Genomic DNA, 24,592 nt, shown 5'->3' with positions numbered 1-24,592 from the left:
TATCAATAAGTTAGTATAGATTTAGGATAAAGTATCTGTTGTCTAAATTTAGCATAGGTTGAACTTGATGGACGTATATGTCTTTTCAACCTCATCTACTATGTAACGATGTAAAATAGGGAAAATATACAATAATACACAAACTGGACAAAAAATAACATATCCCTCCTCCCTCAATGTTTTTGTGGTGTTTATAGTTAAAAGCAACTAAACTTCATAAAATAGGTGCTTCTCTGACCTAAGATAGGATGAAAGAACTTCAAAGCCTGCATAGTAAAAATGGCATTTTGTGTCACTGGCTTTTCTTGATAACTGACTGCTTCTGGTTTTGCACATTTTCAATAAAGCAGGAAGCATTCATGGCTCTCATAACCCATTCTAGTTTCATTCACTTTTCTTCATCAATTCGTTTATAGGGAATGTTTCAGTAAATGGCTATACCCATCTATAGATGTCCAATAACTTATAACAATCACTATTTAGTGAATTATCTAAAAAAAAATATTTAGTAGAATATGCAAATATAATAACAGTTTTCAAATGTGTGGGGTCTGGAACCTAAAGGGACTCGAGGACATTTTTGTAATGCAATAGAAATCAGAGTATACATGTGTAGAATTATTTAGATGGAATAAAAACAAAGTTCAAGGGGGTATGAAAGATATGTGCCAAATAATATTTGCAATCCTTTTCTATCTAAAATAAGGCATCTGCAGAAGCAACATCAGATCAGAATGCACTGAAACATGACTCAGACCGTGATGATAAACAAGGTATGAAATAAAGTACTTTTTTTATTTATCCCCCACAATGTACAAAGCTCATGTCTTTTCCAGGCCCAGTGTTTGTACAATATATTGGGAGTCGTCAAAGGGAAATGAGATGTACAAATAATAAATACAAATGCAAATATTACCATTAACAATTCCTATGTAATATTGTCGTGGTCCAATGTACTGTATAAATAATTGTGCAATTTATCCAGGCAATTTTGGAGCAATATTGATGCAAATAACACAATTTGTATACTTGGGTCTTTAAATGACGCAAGCGTCTTTAGAGTTGCGTTGTGCTCATTTGAACTGTTTAGATCAGCCTGTAATTTGAAGAGTTTATGTAGGAGTTTTTAGGAAAGAGTTACACAATACACATCTTACAGTGCATCATATCTTCACTGTTGACTAGTGTAAAACAGAATTGTCAGGGCGGAGGCTAGACTCACTGTCTAGCATATGAAAAAATAAGCAGAAAGGGATTCATTGAATCAAAATAATATTTTCTATGTATTCATACATAACTGACAAAAATGCTCTTCATTTTCTGCAACTACAAAGAGTAACTTTAGTCTAAGAGGGGCTATGATAACTATATACAAATATATTTGGGGACAATACAAGGAGCTTTCAAGGGCAGTGCAAAGGACATGGGGTCATCCCTTAAGGTTGGCGGAAAGGAGATTTCACAGGCAACAAAGGAAAGGGTTCTTTACAGTAAGGGCAGTAAAAATGTGGAATTCATTACCAATAGAGTCTGTGATGGCAGATACAATAGATATCTTCAAAAAAAGATTGGACATCGTTTTAGAAAGGAAATGTACAGTATACTGTACAGGGAAATACCAAATAAGTAAACATGGGAAGGCTGTTGATCCAGGGAGTATGATGGCCAGTATTTGGAGTCAGGAAGGAATTTATTTTCCTCCTTAAAGATATCATTAGATGAGATTTCAGTGGGGTTTTTTGTTTGTCCTTCCTCTGGATCAATATACTGTACTGCAAGTACAAATACTGTATAGGATAAAGTATCTGTCATCTAAATTTAGCATAGGTTGAACTTGATGGACATACAGTATGTCTTTTTTCAACCTCATCTACTATGAAACTTTCTAACTTATTTGTTTCTGTTGTTTTTTTTCCTTTTAGCATCAAAAGTAATCCCAACAACCCACATTATCCCTGCAGAGCCTAAAACTTTCCAAGCTTTCAAAACAGGTACTGTAACTTAAGTGATTCATCCTATCAAGTCTGCACCTGTTTTTTACCCCCTTTAAATTTACACATTTTCCTGTCTTTCCTTTGTGCTCAATGAGTAGAAATCTGATTTTCTGCATGGTTGGTTTTGCATTGCAAGACAGTTTATATAAATGACAGGACCACAAATAAAACCACCTGCATAGAGGATGGTACTGTACTGTCATGCTTTATATCCCAAACTTACTATGGCTACCTCTTCTATATATGCAGCTCATGTAATGTGTATCGGTTCTGGATTGAATTTGAAGTTACACATATGTTCCTGTAGAAAGTATATATTGTATATATTTTTCTTGCACTGTGGCTACATCAGTTTTGTAAGAATTTTGCTAACCACATTTTTTACATTCAATACAAATCTGTTTGCCTACATTTCAATAAATAAAAAAACACATACAGTACAGTAATGTGCAAAATAACTATTATCCAGATATGGATAATAGATCATTTGCCCATTATTAAACAAAATAAGACAGCCAGCATAAATAAAGTAAATAAAACCGTTCTTACCACCGAGAGACTACTATAAGTTATTATAGCACTCAATTACCAGATATGTAAATTGATTGAAGTTAAAAATATCTCTTTATTTCAACTTAATTAATATAAGGTGGGCATAAACATCCAAAATTTAACAATTTAATAAAGAACTATTATGAGCTTAATGGGAGGTAATACTTTCGGCTGATATGCATTTTAATGTATGGATAGGATGATCCACTGGGTTGGTTTTCAAGTGTTTGTAAACCAGACAGGTGCTCAAATTTATCAGCCTCGGTGGTACCCGTTCGTGTATTTCGGTTCTATTTAGAGGTGTCACAGCTGACTTATCTTTAATTTTTAGTTTGCATGTGTTCAGATCCTCCTGTTGGAGTATAGCCACCTGTTTCATTGGTGTAATTATATTGTGGTCTTATTTACCTCTTTAGCTCAAATAAAGTCCTTGAGAACATTTTTTTTCTCTCAAGGACTTTATTTGAGCTAAAGAGGTATATAATACCACAATATAATGTACATGTAGTTGTTGTATATGTTTGATTATTGTGTATTTTGGACATTCAAGCTTTTTTATTAGGGTGACCATTGACTGCTATAGTAGCTTATCATGCCCATATTATGTATGTATGTATGTCTTTATTTATATAGCGCCATTAATGTACATAGCGCTTCACAGCAGTAATAGTGACAATCATATAAATAAGATAATATATGGGTATAATGTACTACTATGCCACTCAATGGGTAGAGGGTGGGTATAGTGGGTCTGGGGTGGATGGTTAGGCATCCCGAGTGGGTAGCGGGGAAGGATGGAATAACCCTTTAATTACTATAGTGGTTATTAACCGCTAGGGTGGTTAAGGGGTTAGGGGCCATTAGATTGTATTTTTTATGTATTCTTTCTGGCAATGGAAGACATGGCCCTGCAGTATGCTGACGAGGATGCCCTTCATAATGGCAGGGGTAAGTAGAATGGTTTTCTTTATGCTGGCTGCCTAATGTTTTTTTTTTAATAATGTGCAAATGATCTATTATCCATATCTGTGTATATGTTTGGGGGAATTGTATTTATTGAAATGGAGGCCATCTTCCATTTTTTACAACACGAATGGTACGGCAGGCCAGCGGGGACCACCCGAGGACCCCCAGACACATGTGGAGACCACCCAGGGACCCCCGTTGGCCTCTGGTATTAATCCTGTGTATAAAAAAATAAATAATGGTTTTATGTGTGGGCACAGCGGGTGGGTGGGTTGTGTATTGGTGTTTATTACATATTGTAATGGTTATTGGTGGCCTAGGAGGTGGGTATTAGGGCTGTTGTGTGTATTTTTGTTTATTGTGGGTAGCGGGGGTGGGTGAATGGGGTAGTAGCCCTGAGGATGGGTGTTTTAGGCCTACTGGGTGGGTAGCGGGAGGGGTTAACCCCTTCATTACCTTAGCGGTATTAAAAAAAAAATTCAGCAAAAAAATTGCCGACAACGTCTCTTGTTGCCGATTTATCACTGCTTACTGAATAGCAGTAGGCTTTTTTGGCGATAAGCTGGTGATAAGTGGCTTATCTGTGCTTACTGCATACGCCCCTCAGTATTTTCCAGCAGAATGGAATGGAAAAAAATTACAGCCCCACATGAATATTATTTTGCTTCCTGTATCTGCTGTCTTACTCCTCTTATTGGTCCACCATGTGGCCCATATAGCAGTGCTATCCCATAAGACATCATCCAGTGCCGGAAGGCACCTTATGGCACACTCCCTTAAATGGGTTGTAAGTACCAATTTATAAGGATCTCCCAACATGGCCCCCAAGGCAGGACATCTGCCTAATTCTGGATCTATTGCCTGCACTTGCCTGCTCCCTTTATAAGGCTTCGTTGCTCTCTCTTCATTGCTTGTGCAACATGTTACGGTAGCGTACATCGCTGTGTACTGTCCAGGAGACCCCCTAAGCAGAGGTGTAGAGTTGAGACTGACCCGTACCCGGGATCCGCATCCTGAAGAGTAAAATGGTGAGGTCTGGGTCCAAAGTCAGGGCAGGAGGAGGCAGGATATTCTTGGTCACTGTTCTCGGGTCAGGGCTGGAGAAAGCAGAGTAGTAGGGGTTACAGTACCGAGGTCAGGGCTGGAGAAGGCAGAATCGTCAAGGTTTGGTACAGTAGTTCAGCAACAGTCAAGGAAAAAGGCAGGCAGGACACGGCTTCCAGCATCAGTCAAGGTAAACAGAACCTTACAAAGGCAAGGAAGAGAGGGGAATGAAGCCATACAAAGGGAGCATGCAGGTGCAGGCAACAGATCCAGAATGAGGCTGACTTCCTGCCTCGGCAGCCATGTTGGGAGATCATTATACAATTCCAGTTTTAGGTTGTATCTAAAAAGCACCAGGAAATTACTACCGACTGATTAACTTGCAATTACTTTTAAATGAGCAATCCAAGCACCTGCTTAGCTACCAGAGCTTTAAAAAATGTAATGCTGCCACATCACCTGCGCCAATAAGAAGCGGAACCTGATGATGACATCACAGCTTCCTATTGGTCCGCTGGAGCTTTGAAACGCTGCCATAACATGACCCCAGGTAGCCAAGCAGAGTGGCTACTGGCACCTCCTATGGAGGGAAGTATCTCCAGAAGCAGGGGGTCTCCGGAGCTGAAATTAATGCGATTGAGCTCCAGAGACCCACTGCTTCAATCCAGGGTAAATAAAAAAAAGAGCATGGCTAGCTGCTTTAAAACAGACTGAAGCCCTATTTCCTATTGAATTCCACTTGTACCAGCCCAACCATACAGGTAGGAGACAAAGGCAATTTCACTAGGCGAGTATAGAAACTAAAATAAAAGTGCACTGATAAATTCAAATGTGTCTTTTTGTTTTCATTGAGAACAATGATACATACAGTGCCACACTGTTGTAGGTAGAACTCTCCCTCAAACATAAAATAATTGTTTTTAAGAATGAAATCCATCCCTTGAAGAATGAAATCACTTCTTTGTTTTGGGGGTAGCTGACCATAGATGTTCAAATACACCTTTATGGTCTCCTTACCAAATGTTAATGCAGGTGTATAATGCCTATACATCACACGTGGCCCAGATGTATGTTGGTTTCCACACAATTTCTTTAATTAGTTGCAAGAGGTGGATTGTATTCCGAAGGCCCATAATATAGTGGGCGCGCGCGCAGCACTTATAGTTGGCTGTGATTAGCCAGCCATTGTATACTAGGGCCACGCACGGCAGTGAGCGTGGAGCCGGGCAATCGGGGGGAAGACTGTGAAAACTATTTTTTCGCGCTGCTACCGCTCAGTGTCTCCAATGTATGTATATGTATGTATGTGTGTGTATATATATTTATCAAATATTGCACAATGTTAATAAATAATTTATTCTCACATGTCTTTTTTTTTAATGTTTAAAATATTATATAATACACACACACACACACACACACACACACACACACACACACACACACACACACACACACACACACTGACAGCTTCCAAGTGCCACACAAACACACACAGAGAGACAGCTACCCAACAACACACACACACACACAGTACCCTTACAAGCGCGTTGCTCACAGCAGCACAGACCGTACACACAAAAAGTATGCGTCACGAGCGTGCGCACGCGCGCGCCCACTATATTACTGGCCTAAGATAGGATCGATGTATAGGTTGCTCGAGACCTACTCGATTCCCGAAATTATTGAGTGACCAGGGGGTGACACTAGTGATTTATGTATCTTCGGTAGATGATACATCACTGGAATGACAGGGTATTTTATCATTAGGAATTCATATTCTTGCATAGTAATTATTCCTTCTCTCTTGGCCTGGTTAAGTATAACACTCGGGCCATCCACAAATGTCATAGTAGGATCCATTTTCATTCTTTTGTAGTTGTTCGTGTCTCCTAGGATTCTGTGTGCTTCCATAAAATAATGTGCCCTGTTCTGAACCACCAAACCTCCCCCTTTGTCAGCTTGTCTAAATATGATCTCCTTGTTGTCAACTAGTTCCTTAAGAACTTTTTTTTTCCGCTCTAGACAAATTCTCTTATGTTAAGAAAAATCTCAACAAGAGATCTTTACTCACACATTGAGTGAAATTCTCTATGCGTTTACCCCTAGAATATATAGGGTAAAATGTAGATTTGTTCTTAAGTTCTATTCTCACATGGGAGGTTACTGGATTCCATCTCCAGTTCTATTAACTGATCTAATGTGTCAGGTAGAATATCCAGGGGGCTTGCAGGGATGATATTGGATATTGTGGATAGATGAGCAATGGGTGGGCATGCTGGTGGGGCCTGGCCTGCAGCATAATTTTAACAGAAATGCCTTTTTAGTGTGAGGGTCCTGGCATATTTATTTAAATCAATAAAAAAATCCAATTGAGTGTGGTCAGTGGTTGGTGCAAAGGATAATCCTTTGCTTACTAATTTCTTATGGGTATCAATCAGGGTGAAATTAGATCCACTGAAAATACTGTCAGTTTTTATTGGATTCTGGGCAGTTGTCTTACTTTCCCTGATCCTTCTTCCTCCTCTTGTTCCTTGTCTGACCTTCAGGAATGTTTTTCGTTATCAGTCTCGTGTTGCCTGAACTCGTCCCCCCTTGTGGATCCCTGACTTTCCCTAAAAAAAATCATATTGGGTTCGGTACTGGTCGTGTCTCTGGGTTCTTCTCTATTTCTTGGTATGGCCCCGTCATGTGAAAAATTCTGTTCCTCTGATGTTTATTGGCAGGTGTAGTGCCTTTATTGTGCTTCATCCACCAATTAAACTGTCATGGGCTAGGGGGCCTGGGTCGAGTATTGCTTCTATTTTAGGGGGAAATCAGATTCATACATAATGTAGACATCAGAATGGTCACATTGTAAAGACATCCCAAAGATGATTGTGTAGCCATAGAATTGTGTTGATGATCTTTTAATCTAATCTTTATCTTGCAAAGTGTGCAGTATTAATTTAATTGTAATGATCAATTTTCTCTATAAATTATGCTAAACCGACACTGGAGTTTTTGTTACCTTTAATCTCTTGAGAGTAATATAAACCTCACTTCAAAAAAGCCTTCTAAATATAACATTTCATGTAACATTTTTAAATGTTGAAAGGTTTATGGAACATATACAAATCCAAATACATTATACTTCAAAATCATCTTATAATTACTACGGAATAATTTATGTGTCTGTTCATATTACATTGCTTGTAATGGAACACGTCTAAATAGCATAGTTTGTGTTATGAGATGAAACCTTTGTGCTGACGGTATAAAGACCTGTCTGAATTAATACCAGTCTAGCAGCTCTGGTATCATCATTTATTTATGAGGTGCCGTCCTATTCCACAGAGCTGCAATGTGCAAGATTAAAGGCAGAAATATAAAGTAACAAATAATTGTTTCTTATGTAGCACTTCCATTCAAAGTACTTTACAAGTACAAGGTTATACTGTACATCATTCTTACAACAAGCACTCACTTGCTCATTTAGAAATGCTCAGTCAGCCTTGGAGGAATTTGGAAGTTTGAATATCCGGTGTGCACAGATGTAACAGGTGCCTTAGACATCAGAGCCATTTTTCCACACCGATTTCAGTTCATACAAAAGAGATAAAGAGATCCCTGTTAAGAGGATCTTCTACTCTAAAAGTGCCTCTTAAGAAGGACTGTGAAGAAAATTCTGAAAAGTGTAGATCTGTTCAGCCATGCTATGAGTGAAGTTTTGGCTATCACCAACAGCCTTTCTCAACGATATGTCTACATTTACATTGCTTCATTGTGCCTCCGGGTTAACCTGCGCAGCTGCGCATGTCTCCTAGTGCCGTGGTGACATCTCCTGGCGTATGCTAGGATCAGCACAGGTTCCCACGGATCAGTCAGTACAGAATGTCATCATGCGGCGCCATTGCCACACGCACGCCACAGCTGCCGATCAGGGTGGGACTTGAGCACCAAGTATATTACACTATACAGTAAATACTCACATTGTTTAGTGTCAATTTAGCCATGTCTTTGAGAGGCTGCTGCGAAAGCCAAAACGTCGGGCATAGCATGGCTGAATAAATCTACACTTCAAAGAAAAATCCGAAGTGGCCTTTCTTCTTTCATCTACTATTGCATGTATTACGGACTGCAGCAGGTCTGACAATGACTGAGGAGCCATCGGTAGTTATATCTAGTTACGGTACTAGAAATTATTTTTGTAAAAGGAGTGCTTCAAAATGTCTGATTTATTACTTCTTTAGAAGGGTTTGACATATCTCTGAACACTCCTTACATAAATCACCATTCCATTTGCCATCAAGCAAAAGATCCTCATCTGTCGCTGTTGTTTCCATATTGCTCCTATAATAATTTATATTAGTAACATAGAAAAATAAGCTTTTTTTTTTTAAAGCAGGCTACAGTACATGCATATCCCTCGCAATATAATCTGCATCTCAATCAAAACCGCTCCCTTGCTTTAAGGGTAATAAACTAGTGCCCACCTTGAAGGTCCTATGTATGTGGACAGTGCAAACCTAGGCAGTGCAATGGTAAACGACTACTGAAAAGAAAGGGAAAGGTACCCTTTTATAGTGCACTCTGGGGTGTAGTGCAATTTAATTTTTATTTGTAAAAAGCATGTACTAATAATAAAATCAACCTTAAGATAACCAAATTCCCGTTTGTTGATAGAATACACATACAATCCTTTCTATCTTTGCATATATTCAATCTATATCGTTTTGGAACTTAATGATCTTATTTATGTAAGTGTGTCACTCTCCCTGTGCCTACCTTGACCTTTGCATGATTAACGTTTAGGTCATGTGTCACGTAGGATTCTGTAAGGGAGTCCAGGGGTTAAACTCCCTTTACAAGGTTGGAAACTGCACTGGTGTCGGGTTTCCTACCTGAACTGGGAAGTGGAGGTAATTCAATCCTGATTGAACAGGTAGGAAAGGCAGGAAGTGGCTGCTTTGCACTGTCCGTGTTTGGAGTCTGTGAGAGGATCACAGATCAGAGTTCCTGCCCGCAGGGATCCAGGCTGGTTGACAAGAAGATTTTGCCTGGCAACCGTGAGGAACCCACAGCCTCACCCAGCAGTGAAGCCTGTACCAGAGAAGGGTAAAAGGACTTATTGGGAGCAGCAAGACTTCAAAGCTTGCAACTGGAGAGATTGGAGACGCCTGACCAGCATCAATCAGATAAGACTGTATACATTGTTCCCTTGTCTTGCTAATACTGTTTATATGTTTTGGAGTTGGTAACCAGTTTAGTAGCTGTCATTAGAAAGGGCCACAGTAATGTTTATTTAGTCTCCTGAAAGGAGTAGGTGTTTATTTTATGATTGTATGTTTTGCCTTAAAGGGGCAGTAGCCCTAATGTTTTGGTTGCTGTTTTGTGGAGAATAAAATCACTCAAGTCTGGTTTACCCTAAAAATTGCATGTGTGGAATCTGATCTGACCTCGCCTACAGGCCGCTCTGTCACAGATTACTAAATGCTTTCTTTTTTCATCATGTCAATGTGCCTGTCAGGAGTAGAAAAATAAACTTTTTTTAATGAAACCAATAGGAGAATAGAGCTTGAATAGAGCACTTTTTGAATAAACAAGATATTTCAAGTGAATCTTCCGTTATGTCAAATATGAAAGTGTTCGATCACTGTATTCTGCTTTTACTTACATATGGATGTGAAACTTGGGCCCTCAATGCGAATATAATTCTGAAGCTTCCAACAATGCCAAGACGTTATTACCCCAATAGACATGAAAAATAATTAATGGATTCTCAAGTAAACAAAAGCCTGTGACAGCATCACAAGCGTGAAGAAGTTAAAATGGTAGTGAGCCAGACATATCACAAGAAGATATGACCATAATTGGACAAAGATTACTTGACTGGATTCCGAGGGTTATTAAAAGCTAAGATTATGACAAAGTATGATGGGAGAATTAAATTAAGACATTTGTTGGAGCAATGTGAAGAGAGGCTTGCAACCACAGTACCTGGAAGAAAATTCTGAAAGCCTTCAAGAAGGGCTCAAAACTAGATATAGATAATCTCCTTCCCCCAAATCCTTATCTGTCTGTCTCAAAGTTGTGGGAAGGTGGCAATGTGTGTTCAAGAAGATGTGTAATAGCACTTGTGCTGGTAGGCTCAACCATAATTACCAACATACAAATGAGGCCGGCATGGCAAGTATGGCCTCAACCCCCAAATATGGAATAAACCAAAAAGCAAAGGCCCTCATTCTTGAGGCTGAATTGACCTTGAGTGCATTCAGGATGAAGACATGAAGGTAGAGGGTGCTAAGAATTTCCTGAGTTTAAACAAAAACTGTTATTCAAATCTCAATTTGGCTACGTACAACTGGTGGACTCTATCCAGTGAAACAGCACTGCAAGAATGGTTGGACGAACTTGAAAGTATTGAATAGGATATTGTTGGACTTTGTGAAGTAAGAAGAAAAGATGAAGACCTCATTGAGCTTAAAAGCGGCATCTTTTACATGACAGAGGTACAGAAACGTGAACAATCGGTGGAGTAGGCTTTATCGTTAACAAGAGATGGAGAAACGATCGGAAAGAGCAGGAAGAATTGTCATTTGGTTGACAAACCGATACAGGCTTCAAATAATCCAAGTGTATGCCCCAACATCACTTCACACAGACAATGAGCTGGAAGAGTTCTACCATGAAATTAACCAATTTAGCAACCATGCAAATTGTCAACAAGATTGTAATGAGAGATTACAATGCAAAGATTGGTGTCTAGCAGAAAGATTAAACATCAGTTGGTAAATATTGATGTGGCAACAGGAATTAACATGTAGACAGACTGGTAGAATTTGCAGAATCAGAAAACTTCTACATCATGAATTCTTTCTTCAAGAAGAATCCAAACAAAATGGACAGGTAAATGGACTATATTCTAGATAACAAGAAACACGTGAAGACTGCACAGTCCTTAACCGTTTTGACACAGAGTGATCACCAATTGGTTAGCTGCAAGTTACACCTGAATGCACAAGTGGAAAGAAGAAAACTGATTAAAAAGAAGATGAAAGCAATCAAAATCAAGAACCTCAAGAATAATAGCAGAGAATTTCAACTAGAGTTGAAAAATCACTTCAGCTTGCTTGAAATGTATGAGCACACAAACAAATAGTTATGAAGAACTTACAGCATGAAGATTGTTGAAAGCACAAAAAAAAACTGTGGAACCACTAAGCAGTATAAAAATATATCAGATGAGACAACAGCAAAAAAATAAGCAATTCCAAAACGCAAGAACAAGAATTTCAAAAGACAGTAAGTGCACTTATCAGAACGATAGCTCAGGACCTATACATTAAATTGTACTAGAACACTTATAACACAGGACTTAATCCAGCAGAGGAAAAGTGTGAAGAAACTACCAATGACATACCGTATGCGTCCCTCCAGAAGAAGCAACAAAGATGAGATAGAGAAGACCTCAAGAACTACAGACGTAGTCTACTTCCAATCATTTGCAAGATTTTTCTGAAGATACTCACTAATCGGCTATAACAGAATCTGGACTTCGCCCAGTCTAGAGAAGAAGCGGGATTTCACAGGGTGTACAACACAACGGACACCATACAAGTCATAAAAGAAGGAAGTTCCCAAAGTAATGAATACGATCTAGCACTTGGTTTAGGATTTGTAGATTATAAAAATGCTGATTCTGTCTACTGCTGCGGCACAGTTTATTCGAGCATTTGCCCGTTCTGTGCCGCAGCAGTAGCCTGGCGCGCGCCCGAGTGTGACGGGCGCGCGCCGAAGCAGCGGAAGAGCGCCCTCCGATCGGGGCGCTCTCCCTACCGCTGCCGGGCCCGCCGGGTCCCCCGGAACCCCCTGCCGCTGTCCCGCGATCGCGGGACACCAGGGCTCCCTCGGGGAGCCCCTGGACACGCGTGCAGGGGGCGCACGCTCCCGATGACGCGTGACCGCGCGTCTATGACGCGCGGCACGCCGAGGGGCGGCCACTAGCAAGCCGGGAGATTTCCCGGCTTGCGGTACCGACCACACTTCAATAAAGTGTGTCGGTAGTGTATACTTCAACGGTTTTAAATGCATTAAGAAAACAAAGTGTGGAAGATGCGTACAGTACATTGATTTTATAAGGAACATTTACGAGAATGCCACAACAACTATTAGATTACATGAAGATACAGTACAAGCAAGATAAGTATCAGCAAGGGAGTGCAACGGAGATACACCATGTTACCAAAGTGTTTCACAGCAGCACTTTAAGAATTATTTAAGATATTGAATTGGGAGAAAAAAGGAATCAATATTAATGGTGAATATGTGCGTCACATACAATTTGCAGATGACGACAGTTATTTTTGCCATAAATCCAGAAGACAACCAGCAACAAATCAGCCGGCTCACCAAAGCAAGTAAGAAAGTGTGCCTCCATTTGGAATCTCAGCAAGACAAAGTTATGTTCAACAAATGTGTCCACTCTGCAAAGATCTAAATGAATGGAATAGAACTAGAATTCAAAGATGGTCTACCTTGGCCAGCAAATAACAATGGTTGGGAACCTTTTTAAAGGAAATCAATAGAAGAATGAAGAAGGGATGGAGCCCATTTGGAAGAAATAGCACAATCTTTCAAGGGAATCTTCCACTGTGCCTCTAGAGGAAAGTTTTCAATCGTATTCTGCCTGTAATCACATATGGATATGAAATTTGGACCCTAAATTGACGATCATTCAGAAGCTTCAGACAACTCGAAGTATGGAAAGATGTATGCTGGATTATTACTTGAAGAGACAGGAAAAAGATGAATAGGTTTGAAACCAAACAAAAGTGCGGGACCTCTGTAACTGCCTCGCCCCCCAAGGAAAATCTCACGCACCCCTGCGTAGGGTACAATGGGTTGTCTTCAACATAAAATATACACTAACCCTTTAAAGCATAGAAATGCAGTGTAACAGATATAATTTCATTTGGGCCCAGATTTACTGTCTAAATAGTGTAATTCCTTAGCATGCCCTACTCTGTCTATCCCTAAACTGACATGCTGTTTAGCCCTGCAATGTATTTCAGATTAGTGTAGCACAGAAGGGAATAAATAGTTGATATGTGTCAAGCCAAAGGAAGGTATGATGTATACTAGCATGACGAGTGAGAAATTTGGAGCTAATAAGCTTTCCTGTTTATGTATTATTTTGCATGCCTGCCTTAGATTACTTTTCAAGCTTGTTAATTAGAATCATCGGGCTAAATAAATCTGACCGTTTAAATTAGACAACTTGTTCTGCTTTTAACCTCGTAAAATTAAATTTTTTGGATGTAGAAAAAAGGTATATTAACGAAAAGCGCAATTTAAAGGAATGATGTTATTTCTAGCAAATGGTGCCTGCTTCTGACGAAGGGGCCTGCAGTGAATTGAAATGTCGCAGGCCCCCAAAGCGGCAAACGAGGTAATGAGTAGAAATATCAGCACATGCAGAATATAGGTCGGGACAGTGCAGATCATAATTACTGCTTTTTCACTGTGCGGATGGGTGATACCTTCACAGTAAGAGGATTAACTGTGTTTCATTATTCCAATGCTGATTCAGTACTCTAGTAAGTCACTTGTCTGCTACAAATCTCAGTTCTGGCATTTTCATCGTTAAAACTTGTTACCGATTATACAAATTCATATACTGTACATGGTAACCACTATTTTGATAAATATGCATGAACATATGCTTTTTAAATCGGTCTATTCCTCGCACCATTGGCACCAATGACCTTTAAAATACATGAAGGTTAGTCATTTATTTACGTTGTCCTGTTTTATAAACATCACCGACTTTACAAAAACATGAATTCAGGTACTTGCAGTATGAGTGAAACTGTATTCTTGATTGTTGCTTTTATATCACTGTACTGTAATGCTTACTTGGTATTTGCATCCAGATACTGTACTTGTTATATCACTGATTTATTTGTATAGTTAATTAACACATTGGAGGACAACCTCAAGTTCTAGCTCTTCCAGATTTGAATTGAGCCCCAGACATTGAGAGTCATACTTACAAAGCAATCTTCTCTTATATGGAACCTTTGACCCTGACGAAGCTGTAAGGTGTTTCCAAGTGCCTCTTAACCCCTCAAGTGCCAGGGTGTCCTTCCACCTACTTGACCACGGATCCTCCGGTATTGACAGATTATGTGACCGCTCTTCTGAGCAATCACATGATTGCTTCCTAGTTCCGGTGGCCGGACTGAAAGGGAACGGTCCTCGTTCCAGTGTAGTTCACACTAAATGTTCCACTGGAGTGCTGATTGCGAACAGCCCCTAAAAAACGAGGGAAAGGCCATGATGTACAGCATACAGTAATTCATAAGGGCCTCTAGGTGTGACGGTGCTCGTCTCGAATCAGGAAGTGGCCCCGCAGGGCTGAGGTAGGAATGCAGAATAACCGACCAGAGCCCAGGGACAGAGTCCTGTAAGAGTAATCGTAATCGGTAAGCAGGCAGGGGTCAGGGCTGGTGGCAGTGGTGCAGAATCCAGGCAACAGGCAAAAGGTCAGGGCAGGCGGCAGAGGTGCGGAGTCCAGGCGACAGGCAAAGGTCAGGGCAGGTGGAAGGCAGCGAGGTCGGGGTCACGGTCCGGGGTCAGCAACAGGGATTCCAAATAGGTGAAAGGGTAATGCGTGACAGCGAAGATCAAACGGAGCTGCTGCAAACAGAACTTTGCTCGGCGACTCCCACCAGGAACTGCAGCCTTATAAAGCAGACTGCCAGTACCCAAAATGGCCACTGTGAGCAGAAAGGGCAGGAGAGACAGAAAACCTGGTGGGGATCGAGTAGAATCCTTACACTAAGGAGGCACTTTTTATGACTTACTCTGTCACCTTTTCCAAATAGTGATAATGGCCAGTACTGTTGAGGGGGATTAGGTTTGTTGGGGGCGTGGATTATTGGTGTAGGTATCCCCAGGGAGGGAGGTTTGTCCACCCAGGGGGGTTAAGGGGGCCGGCTTACCCCTTGTATGCCATAGCGGTTGTAACTCTACTACCGTATTTCCTCGATTTGTAAGACACCATCGATTTTGGCCCTAACAATCGAGGAAAATTACTTTTTCACGTACCATGTTTCAGGAGAGGTCCAATGTCAGCGGAAGATGAAGCGGGCGGCGGCAGGAGAGGTCCCAAGTCTGCAGAGGGTTGAAGATGGACAGCGGGCGGGAGTGCAGCGACAGGACAGGTCCCAAGTCTGCAGGTGAATGAAGATAAGAAGACATCGGCCAGGTGTGCGGTGGCGGTGGCAGGAGATCATAATAACAGGAGAGCAGAGCGGCATAGGGCAAAGGCTGGGGAAGAGCACACTGTAACACCATAAGTGTACCGGTGTCTGACATCCGGTTACAGTGAGCTCTTCCCAAGCCATTCCCCTATGCCGTCCTGCTCAGCTCTGCTGCTATTATGATCTCCTGCTGCCGCCACCACCCACCCACCCACTGTCTTCTTATCTTCATCCACCTTTAGACTTGGGACCTGTCCTGCCACCGCACTACCATCCGCTTTCCATGTTCAACCCTCTGTAGATGTGGGACCTCTCGTGCTGCCGCTTCCGCCGCCTGCTTCCTCCTCTGCTGACATGGGACCTCCCCTGAAACATGGTAAGTAAAAAGAGAGGGTTAGTAGACACTTTAAAAAAAAAAAAAAAAAAAAAGCTGTGTGTGCTGTGCACGCGCATAGTAAGTGAAACTTCTTTGACTTTTGTCACAGAAATTGTATTTGTTTTGGTGATGTTTTAATTAAAAATCAATATACAAGTTTATTGACAAAACGCAAATACATTTGACTTAGAGTGCACGTGCTCGGCACACATCCCCTGTATTAGCTATTTGCACTAAGTGTGAATTCCTCGTGTGTGCATGTGACTATGAGTGTACATGTGAGTGTGCGTGTGTGCATGTGAGTGTGACTGTGTGTGTGTCTGTGAGTGCGCATGTGTGTGTGTCTGTGTGTGACACAGGGTGTGTTCGTGTGACAGTGTGTGTCTGAGTGCACGGGTGTGTGTGACAGGGTGTGTGTGACTGTGTGTGTGTGACACAGGGGATGTGTACGAGTATATATGAATGACACACTTACCCGCGTTGGGCGGCAGTGGGATGGCAACTCTGGGCCCCTCCTCCACCTTGATCGGGTGCTCGGTGTAGCAGGACGAGTCTTCCTTGGTGAAGTTGTCCTGGGACGACTCGGGCCTCCCAACTTCCCCAGTGCAGGGCGGCTCCTCGTCCTCCTCCTCGGCCCCCCTCAGCTCCTAGTTCTCCTCCGCCAGCTCCCCTCCCCTGCACGGGGGTCCAGAGGGAGAAGCAGGATCCCGGGACTCGCTGCTGGCCGGGTCGGGCCGGGTGCAGAGGATCCGGTCCATCTCATCGTAGTAGTGGCAGATCTTGCGGGCGCGTCCGTTCTTCTGGAAGCCCTCCCGGGCCTGGTAGTACTGGCGCTTCAGGCCCTTGATCCAGCACTGCTCTGGGGTGCGCTCAAAGCCCAGCTCGCTCAGCCGGCCGGCCACATCCCGGTACACGTGGCTGTTGCGGAAGTTACTGTCCTGGGCCGACTACACGTCTGCCTCCCCCCAGATATCCAGCAGGGTGCTGGTCTCCATGTCTGACCACAGGAAGCCCCGGGTGTTGGTGATCAGCCTCCGCACGCACACAGATATCCCGCCGGGCAGGGGGTCGGTGACCGGCCCGGAGATCAGCTACACGCAGCAGGCAGGCATGTGAAGCAGAGCTGCACTGCAGGGAGTCTGCCCGTCCTCCTCATTCACCCAGCAACGGCAGCGCAGGGAGGTCTCCGAGCCGTGGCGTCTGTGAGCGTCGCCATGACTACCGCGCATGCGTGGCATGTCAGCAGGCGCGGGCAGCGGGCGGGGAACGGCGGCCGTTAGGAGTGGCGCCGGCAGCTATCGCCGCCGCCGCCACATGTGACAGCGGGTGTGTGGGGGGAGCAGCGGCCATTACGTGACGTCACTTCCGTTTCACATTTCGTCTCCATCTATCCAGTTTTGTCCCATCATTACTAGGTGCCACTAAAGAAGTTTCACTTCAAAAAAAAAATTTAATGCATCGATTCTAAGACACATCCCGATTTCAGACGTGAAAATCGGAAAAAAGGTGCGTCTTTGTATCGAGGAAATACTGTATTTATATTTGCTGTAACTTCACTTTTTTTCAAACTACAACTTTCTTTCTACCATCCTCATTATGCCTCTAACTCCATTCATATGTCTCTATCGCTCCTTCCTTGTCCACTTTTCAGTTTACATGAACTCCTTTCCTATTTGTCTCCTCTACCACGACACAGCAATACCCCCTGCACTAAAACACACCCCTATGAAGGGTTTAGCATAGCATCTTAAGAGTGTGCATCTTAAAGAGATAATCTTTAAGTGAATGTGTAGTTCAACAGTAGTCTACACTATTATGCTAAGCCTGTTAGCCTGCACAATTAGCCCCCTCACACTTTTATTTACTGCAGGCTCTCCCAACACAACTTCCCTCCCATTCCCCAAATCCCTCTGCAATCCCTTAACACACCCTAGCACTGCCAAATGGCGAATGCTTTCAGCAGCAAGCAAAAGGCACACATCTGCTGTCTGCTCAATGTGCATACCAAGGCTAAGTCCCGGCTGCAGATGGCTGCGCGCACAGTAGCGTGTGTGCGCCTCTCACCAGCCCCTTACCTCCTCCCTAGCAGGCCCCGGTGATGCCTCGCTTCCTGGCCCTCTTCATGCTGTGACACGTCAGCCAGCAGGGGATACAACTAGATTGTGTTCCCGTGCAGCGACGCGTCACATAGTGCGCCAGGGAGACAATCTTTTCAGTGACAGAGAAGGTGATTGATAGCGCTCTAACAAACCCACTAAAGTGCATAAATTATAAGTGCCTAAATATATATAGGTGCCAAAATAATGACAAAATAAATGACAAAATTCAGTGAAATAAAGTGCTCAGATATAAGAGGCTGAACAGACACACTCAATCCTTGGTGAAAGACTGTTTCAAAAGTCTTGCATGTAGAATTCTTCCAAAAAAGACCAGAGGAGCGCAGCTTGCAGCCATGTAAAATAAAAAAACATCACATAGTATAGCAATGTCGTGAAATATTTTGTTAGTAATAAGGCAGGCTCACAAATGGCTACTCACATTGGGGTAGCAAAAAAGGAGCAGTCATCCAACTTAGGGGGGTGGATGTTCCCTGGTGTAAGTGCAGCAACTACCAGCAAAACCTGATGGTCTTCCGCAGCTGCCAGTTGATCCTCTGTATCTCTTGCAATCTATCTCCGTCTGCAATTCCCCCAACTTTTTTTCCTCCAGCTGTTAGTCTCAGGCTTTGACCTTAGAAGGTGGAACTTGCATTATATGTTAGCAATCCAATAGCCTCCGGTATCTTCATTTATAATTTTTTCCTTTAATCTTCTTTAATCCTATTAAGTGCCGCACTTTATAATGTAGTTCTTCAACTTCCCACTCATGTGAAGGGGCCAATCCTCTTCAGTGTCTAGTAAACAAGGTACTCATCCACACAGGGCCAATGCTCAACTATACGAAAATAACATTTCTTGGCCTGGGATCTGAACCCTGGGATACAGGGGAAGACAGGTCAGGTTCCAGGGAAAAAGCAGGCACAGGCAAGGGGAAGGTTCAGGACTCGGGACTGGAACAAGACAGGAACAAGGCAGGAGGTAATCCGGTCCAGGCAGGGGTCAAGACAAACAGGATCAAAGGGAGAGCAAGGTATAGAGTAACTTGCTTTGACCATGTTTGTCTTGACCCCTGCCTGGACCGGATTACCTCCTGCCTTGTTCCAGTCCCGAGTCCTAAGCCTTCCCCTTGCCTGTGCCTGCCTTTTCCCTGGAACCGGACCTGTCTTCCCCTGCATCCCAGGCTTCAGATCCCAGGCCAAGAAATTTTATTTTCGTATAGTTGAGCATTGGCCCTGTGTGGATGAGTACCTGGGTTACTAGACACTGAAGAGGATTGGCCCCTTTACATGAGTGGGAAGTTGAAGAACTACATCATAAAGTGCGGCACTTAATAGGATTAAAGAAGATTAAAGTAAAAATTACAAATGAAGATACCGAAGGCTATTGGATTGCTAACATACAGTTCAAGTTCCACGTTCTAAGGTCAAAGCCTGAGACAAACAGCTGGAGGAAAAAAGTTGGGGGAATTGCAGATGGAGATAGATTGCAAGATATACAGAGGATCAACTGGCAGCTGCGGACGACCATCAGGTTTTGCTGGTAGTTGCTGCACTTACACCGGGGAACATCCACCCCTCTAAGTTGAATAACTGCTCCTTTTTTGCTACCCCAATGTGAGTAGCCATTTGTGAGCCTGCCTTATTACTAACAAAATATTTCATGACATTGCTGTTTTTTTTATTTTACATGGCTGCAAGCTGCGCTCCTCTGGTCTTTTTTGGAAGACAATCTTTTCAGTCCTGAAGGGTCCTGCAGCCCAAAAGGATAATGTGTCTCAGTCCTTAAACTATCTACATTTTGGAATATTCTATGAAGCAGGAAACATGCATTGTATATGGTGTGATATATACCTGAGCCTGGATCTATCCCAAATTCTAAGATTGTTTTAAAGTTAGTATCTATCATATCAAATGGATGTAATCATGGTCCTATATAGCTCACACACATATATTGTACACACCCCTTGGAAACACACACACAGGGATGCACAGAGAAGCCAGCACAGATATTCACAGACCGCAGCATAAAATATGAACACGAGGTGATCTTTTATTTCTGCTCTCAGTACAGATGATGAACAAGTAAAATAAAGACAGGGTTGACCAGTCTGGGTAGCTCTGTGGATGTTTAAACTCTGTGGGCAGGAGCTGTGATTCACGGAGATAAGGTGATGGCTGGGACAGGTGTGGGCTAAAATGAGGATTTGTGGCTAAGTATGAACCAACACAAAACAACACACACATAACAGAAACGCAACAATGCACATATAACAAGGCTGATTTCATTTTAACGCTGTTGTATGATAATAGATCAATTTATCTTTACAAACTCAATTCTGTTAATGATTAACTCTGGTGAGGTGTGTGTCATGCCCCCCGCCCACCTGACCTGTTTTGGCCACGCCCCCCACATCTAAAAAAGCTGCCTGCAGATCGCAGTGAAGCGCTTTGCACGCGCCACCAGGATGCCAGGCGCGCATGCAGGCGCGTGTAGTGGGACCTTAGCCCAACTGGACTTAGTACAGCTTCATGCAAAGTTACCTTGCATTGTGATCATGAACCTGCTACTTACCTCAATTCTGCTCTTTACTGTGGCCTCATGTAAATGTTATTCTCTCTATCCAATACAAACTCCTCCCTCCTGGCCCACACCCAATATCATCAAACACCCAGGATGACTCAAAAGCCTTGCATTATCTACTGAATGCTGGTGGAGAATTGTGAAAACCAGTACACCAGCCACCAGTTATTCTAATGGCAAACATTGGCTTACAGCCTGCAAACTACTCAAAGTATTATTTATACTGTTACTTTTTTGAGCAGGGGATATTGAGCTGAACCCTGCCCCCCCCCCTTTTTAACTCTGTCCCATACCCCAGATAGACCTTTTTGGAATTTGAAAAGGGTATTTATTATCTGTCGCCCATATAAATATCAGTAGCCTGCTGCCCAAACTAAATGAACTAAGGGCAAGGTGCCTTTTGCTTAAACCCAATGCCATCATCCTTACTGAAACATGGATAACTTTGAAAACCCTTAATGCAACTATCGCCATTCAGGGATACTCCATTTCTAGGAAAGATAGGTCAAAGAAAGGAGGTGGGTGTTACTTTATATTGAAGACTCAAAATTGACCTTACTAAATTTCCCCCCAAGCCCATCCTCTTTTATTGAAATCCTAGTTTGCAAAATTTGCCTCACATTCTCTTAGCCCATTCTTATTGCTGGTATCTACCGCCCCCACTAAGCCCCACTACAATCCCTGACTCAGTTTATTGTCTCAATTACCTTCCTGAATGGGAAGAGTAGGCTGTTAGTTCTTGGTGATTTCAACTTTAATTGGCTTCACCCTAAAAACAACAAAATCCAAACAAGTCAAGTCACTAAACCTAACCCAATATATTTCTCAACCAACACGGACAAACCTAAAATGTAACAACTATTCCTTGCTAGACTGGATTCTTTCTTCTATTCCCAACAGAATCCAATCCTCTGGTATCCTACCTGACTGGCCTTTTCAGTGACCATGCAATAGTGTACTGTGTAAGGAAAATCAGACCACCCAAATCAAGCACTAAAGTTCTACTCACTAGAACAATGAGAAACTTTAACCAACAACAGTTTCTGGTTGATCTTACCAACTGCCCTTGGTACAACATCAACTTGATACCTGACTCCGATTCTGCGCTTGATTTATTTCCAAACAGAGTTCTTAAAACTCTGACACTCATGCTCCACAGAAGAGTACGGGGGGACCATCTTCCATGGGTTACAACTGAACATATTGTGCTTTACCACTTTAGGGATGCATTGTGGAAAAGATATAAAGTAACTGGCACTACTAAAGATTTTAATAACTACAGATGCCAGCAGAATACAAGACACACAAAAGTCCAATATTACTCTGACTATCTTCACCAAAATACATTAAATCCAGCTAAGTTCTGGAAGGTCATCAACAATATACTGTATTTCAGCATTCTAGTCATCAACAACCATCTAATATCAAAAAGGATGACAAATCTCACTGACATTTCAAATGCATTCAATGAACACTTTGTGGGGTGTGCTACTTCCTATTAGCAAAGGGCAACCCAAACTACAAACATGAAGCTCAATCTGGTAGAACCCCTATAGCCCCACCCTCTCCCAACATTACCCACAATTTTCAATTTGTCCCAGTATCCGAAAAGGAGATTACACATGTGCTCCTCAGATTAAAACTAAGTAGCCAATGTGGACCTGACCTACTGCAATCAAAATTCCTGCCCCAGCCATTGTCATACCAATTTTCAAAGTGGGGACAAATACACTATCAATTACAGGCCAACCTCTCTTCTCTCAATACTATCCAAAGTCGTGGAAAAATGTGTCCACTCCCAACTAAGCGATTACTAAATGAAGAGAAATTTCCTTAGCCAACTCCAATCTGGCTTTTACCCAAAACACTCCATGGTAACTACCCTCCTTAAAGTTTGCAATGAGATCATGTGGAATAGAACTGGGACAACTTACTGGTGCAATATTTCTCGATTTTGCAAAGGTTTTTGATACTATTGATCACATTATCTTGTTAAACAGGCTCCAGTGATCTGGAATAGGGGAATATGCTTTAAACTGGTTTCACTCCTACCTACTGTATCTGGTAGATCCCAACATGTGTCTATCTCGGGCTCTAACTCCAACCCCTTTGATATCACCTGCGGTGTCCTGCAAAGCTCTGTTCTGGGGCCCCTACTCTTTTGAGTCTTCTTTAATAATCTACCTATAGCTTGTAAGGGTGCTTAAATGCACATGTATGCGTATGACACAATCTTATATGCACACAGCCCTATCCTCCCTGACCTTGGACACATACGTTTATCAAATTTTTCGAGACTTGAAAACTGGATTTCCCAAATTCAGGTTAGCAAACTTCATATTAGCAAACTAGACACCCGCTACAACTCAATATGCCACTGTGTCCTAAAATGTAACTACAACACACATCACTGCGAAATGCTGAAAGTTGATTTTTCCTGTCTTGCTTTCAAATACTTTGTGGGCAAGCTGCCCTTCTATCTGAACAAGCACCTCACTGCTACCACATGCAGCACTTATCACCTGAGATCTGACTCCAAAAGACAGTTCATGGTCCCAAGGAATCTATCCGCTCCGTCTTCTCTTTCCGTGCACCTCACAACTGTAACAATCTACCTAATACTCTAAAAGCCACCACCAGTCTAAGTTCTTTCAAAACTATAGCTTTCTCACATTTTAATGTGGTCTGTAACTGTTACACATGCCCATAACATATATTATCTTTACTGTTCATGCAATGTCTTTAAATATAATGTATAACACTGTTAATTTAATATGACCATGTATTGTCATCCTAACTCTGTGCCCAAGACATACTTGAAAACGAGAGGAAACTGTCAATGTATTAATTCCTGGTAAAACATTTTATAAATAAATAAATCCTCACACATCCGATTTCTTTCCGTGCTTCTCCTCCTTGCTTTTGGGGATATATCTCCCAATCCTGGTCCCTGTCTTATTTCTACATGCTGTTGTCCTCGTCTCCCACATACAACTTCTACTCCTCCGTGGTATAAACCTCTCTAACCTCATACCCATCCCCTGCCACCCTCCCTTCACTCTCCCTTTCTCCTGTGCCCTTTAGAATGCTCCCTCACTTTCTAACAAGTTCCTCTCTGTGCATGACTTCTTTTTCTCTCACTCTCTGCTCCTTTTTGCTATAACAAACACTTGGCTCACTCAGTCTGACTCTGCACTGGAAGCTGAACTCAGGAATGAAAATGACCAACAAAACAAAGTTTAATTAGGGCATAGACTAGCAATCCTGGGTAAACAGGATAACAGGCATGGTAAAATGAAGAGGACTGGCGAACAGGGACACGGAAACAAGGGCATGAGCATGAAAAGGTAACAGGGACGTGGACAGGCGAGGAAACAAAGTTGAGATGCCAGGAACGATTAACTTCCTGAAGTTTAAATAGGGGACAGAGGACAAAGTGGATGAGTCTTAGGCTGCAATGCTTCAGGGAGTTGTAGTCTATTGGGTAACACCTGGTGGCCAACTGTGAAAATGCATCCTGAATGCATAGTCTAAAGCTGAAGTGCGCAAACTGTGGTGCACAAGGTTTTCTAGGTGTGTAGCGCTTTCAGAGGCTCCACACTCTTCCCAAAAGCATTTAAATTAAAAGCCGGGTGGACCGTGTGAGGCCTCTGTAAGTTCCCTTACCTTGTCTCCAACAGCTTCAGGCGACAAATTGCCATGGAAACGTGACATCACATGACCCCCGCGGTGTCA

General features: G+C 42.4%; 1 protein-coding gene across 7 annotated transcripts in view; it reads left to right on the top strand.

Moving 5' to 3' along the window:
* REPS2 (RALBP1 associated Eps domain containing 2) overlaps nucleotides 1–24,592 on the top strand; it is a 425,141-nt gene that overhangs the window by 231,181 nt on the left and 169,368 nt on the right. For all 7 annotated transcript variants that reach the window (XM_075589809.1, XM_075589813.1, XM_075589812.1 and 4 more), the window contains 2 exons: nucleotides 707–773; nucleotides 1,923–1,991. In XM_075589809.1, the coding sequence (XP_075445924.1) occupies nucleotides 707–773; nucleotides 1,923–1,991 (136 nt within the window). The remainder of the gene's footprint in view (nucleotides 1–706; nucleotides 774–1,922; nucleotides 1,992–24,592) is intronic.

This window comes from Ascaphus truei, chromosome 3 (genome assembly GCF_040206685.1).
Source record: "Ascaphus truei isolate aAscTru1 chromosome 3, aAscTru1.hap1, whole genome shotgun sequence".
In the NCBI taxonomy this organism is placed as follows: Eukaryota; Metazoa; Chordata; class Amphibia; order Anura; family Ascaphidae; genus Ascaphus; species Ascaphus truei.
This window is presented reverse-complemented; position numbering and strand designations above follow the sequence as displayed.